Genomic DNA, 1,137 nt, shown 5'->3' on the forward strand with positions numbered 1-1,137 from the left:
TTTTTATTAAGAATTTTATTTTTGGACGAGAGAAACAACTAATTGTATCATAGATTAATTTTTGGGTAATCAATTAAATAACATTGTTATTATTTTGTAATTATTGCATTACCATTTGCTAAATCCATAAGTGCAAAATATCATAGAATAATTTTTGGGTAGTCAATTAAAAAACATATTGTTATTATTTTGTAATCATTGAATTACCATTTGCTAAATCCATGAGTGCATCCAATGCAACGTCAAGGCCTGTTTCTGATGCGAGTTCTCCTTGAACTGGTTTGCCAAGTAGTTCTTCCACATCTTTAACAATCAAAGTCATAGATAATTGTAATAATTTTTCATTGATATAATTAATCACACACATATTTAATATTATATTATACTGATAACATTTAAAGAAAGAAAAAAACCAAAGAAATAATGTCGATCCTTTCATGACGAGCATTCAAATTACCAATCTAAGATATTATACTATGATAATAATCATAAATCATATCTATCCCCATCTCGTGGATCTGATAATTTATGTATCCTCATAACTATTACTCGTTATCTCTAACTGATAGGAATTCCCGATGGTTGGTCCACCTTCTCATAGTAACAATTTAATATTTCCTGGGAATATTCTGATCCTTTGTTCATTGATAATTTAACCAACACTATTAATTATATCGTTTAATCTTCTAGATTAAATATTCTCGACATCTATGATATAATTTAATTTACTTTTTCTTTTTCTTTTTTTTACTTTTTACTTTAACTTCCTAAAGGGACGAGTCAAAAAAAAAACAATGAAAAAAAAAATGTTGCTCTTAAAAAATTTATCTTCCTAAATGAGAAGAGGGGGTGGGCAAGACTTATTTAATATATAATTTAACTTACATCATTTTTATTGCAATATTTAAACTCCAGATTAATTTTTTGTATGCACAAAGTGCATAAATTTTTCTGAAAAAAAAACAAATGTTAGAATAAAAATAAACTATTCTCTAATAATTATTATTTTTTATGTTGAAGTGTAATATACGAAAAATAATTAAAAAAAATCGGTACGCGTATGAAATATTAGATAAACGTGAAAAGTAATTGAAAAATAAAAGAACAATCTTGCAAATAATATTAATTTTTGATGTT

The 1,137-nt window shown here is 25.1% G+C and overlaps 1 protein-coding gene across 2 annotated transcripts in view; it reads right to left on the reverse strand.

Moving 5' to 3' along the window:
- The window catches only part of LOC106788289 (prominin-1-A), a 29,637-nt gene that overhangs the window by 15,607 nt on the left and 12,893 nt on the right, over window positions 1-1,137 (reverse strand). For both annotated transcript variants that reach the window (XM_014751431.1, XM_014751432.1), the window contains one exon: window positions 208-303. In XM_014751431.1, coding sequence (XP_014606917.1) covers window positions 208-303 — 96 coding nt within the window. The remainder of the gene's footprint in view (window positions 1-207; window positions 304-1,137) is intronic.

The sequence above is a fragment of the Polistes canadensis genome, unplaced genomic scaffold (genome assembly GCF_001313835.1).
Source record: "Polistes canadensis isolate GaletaPanama2010 unplaced genomic scaffold, ASM131383v1 scaffold_133, whole genome shotgun sequence".
Lineage (NCBI taxonomy): Eukaryota > Metazoa > Arthropoda > Insecta > Hymenoptera > Vespidae > Polistes > Polistes canadensis.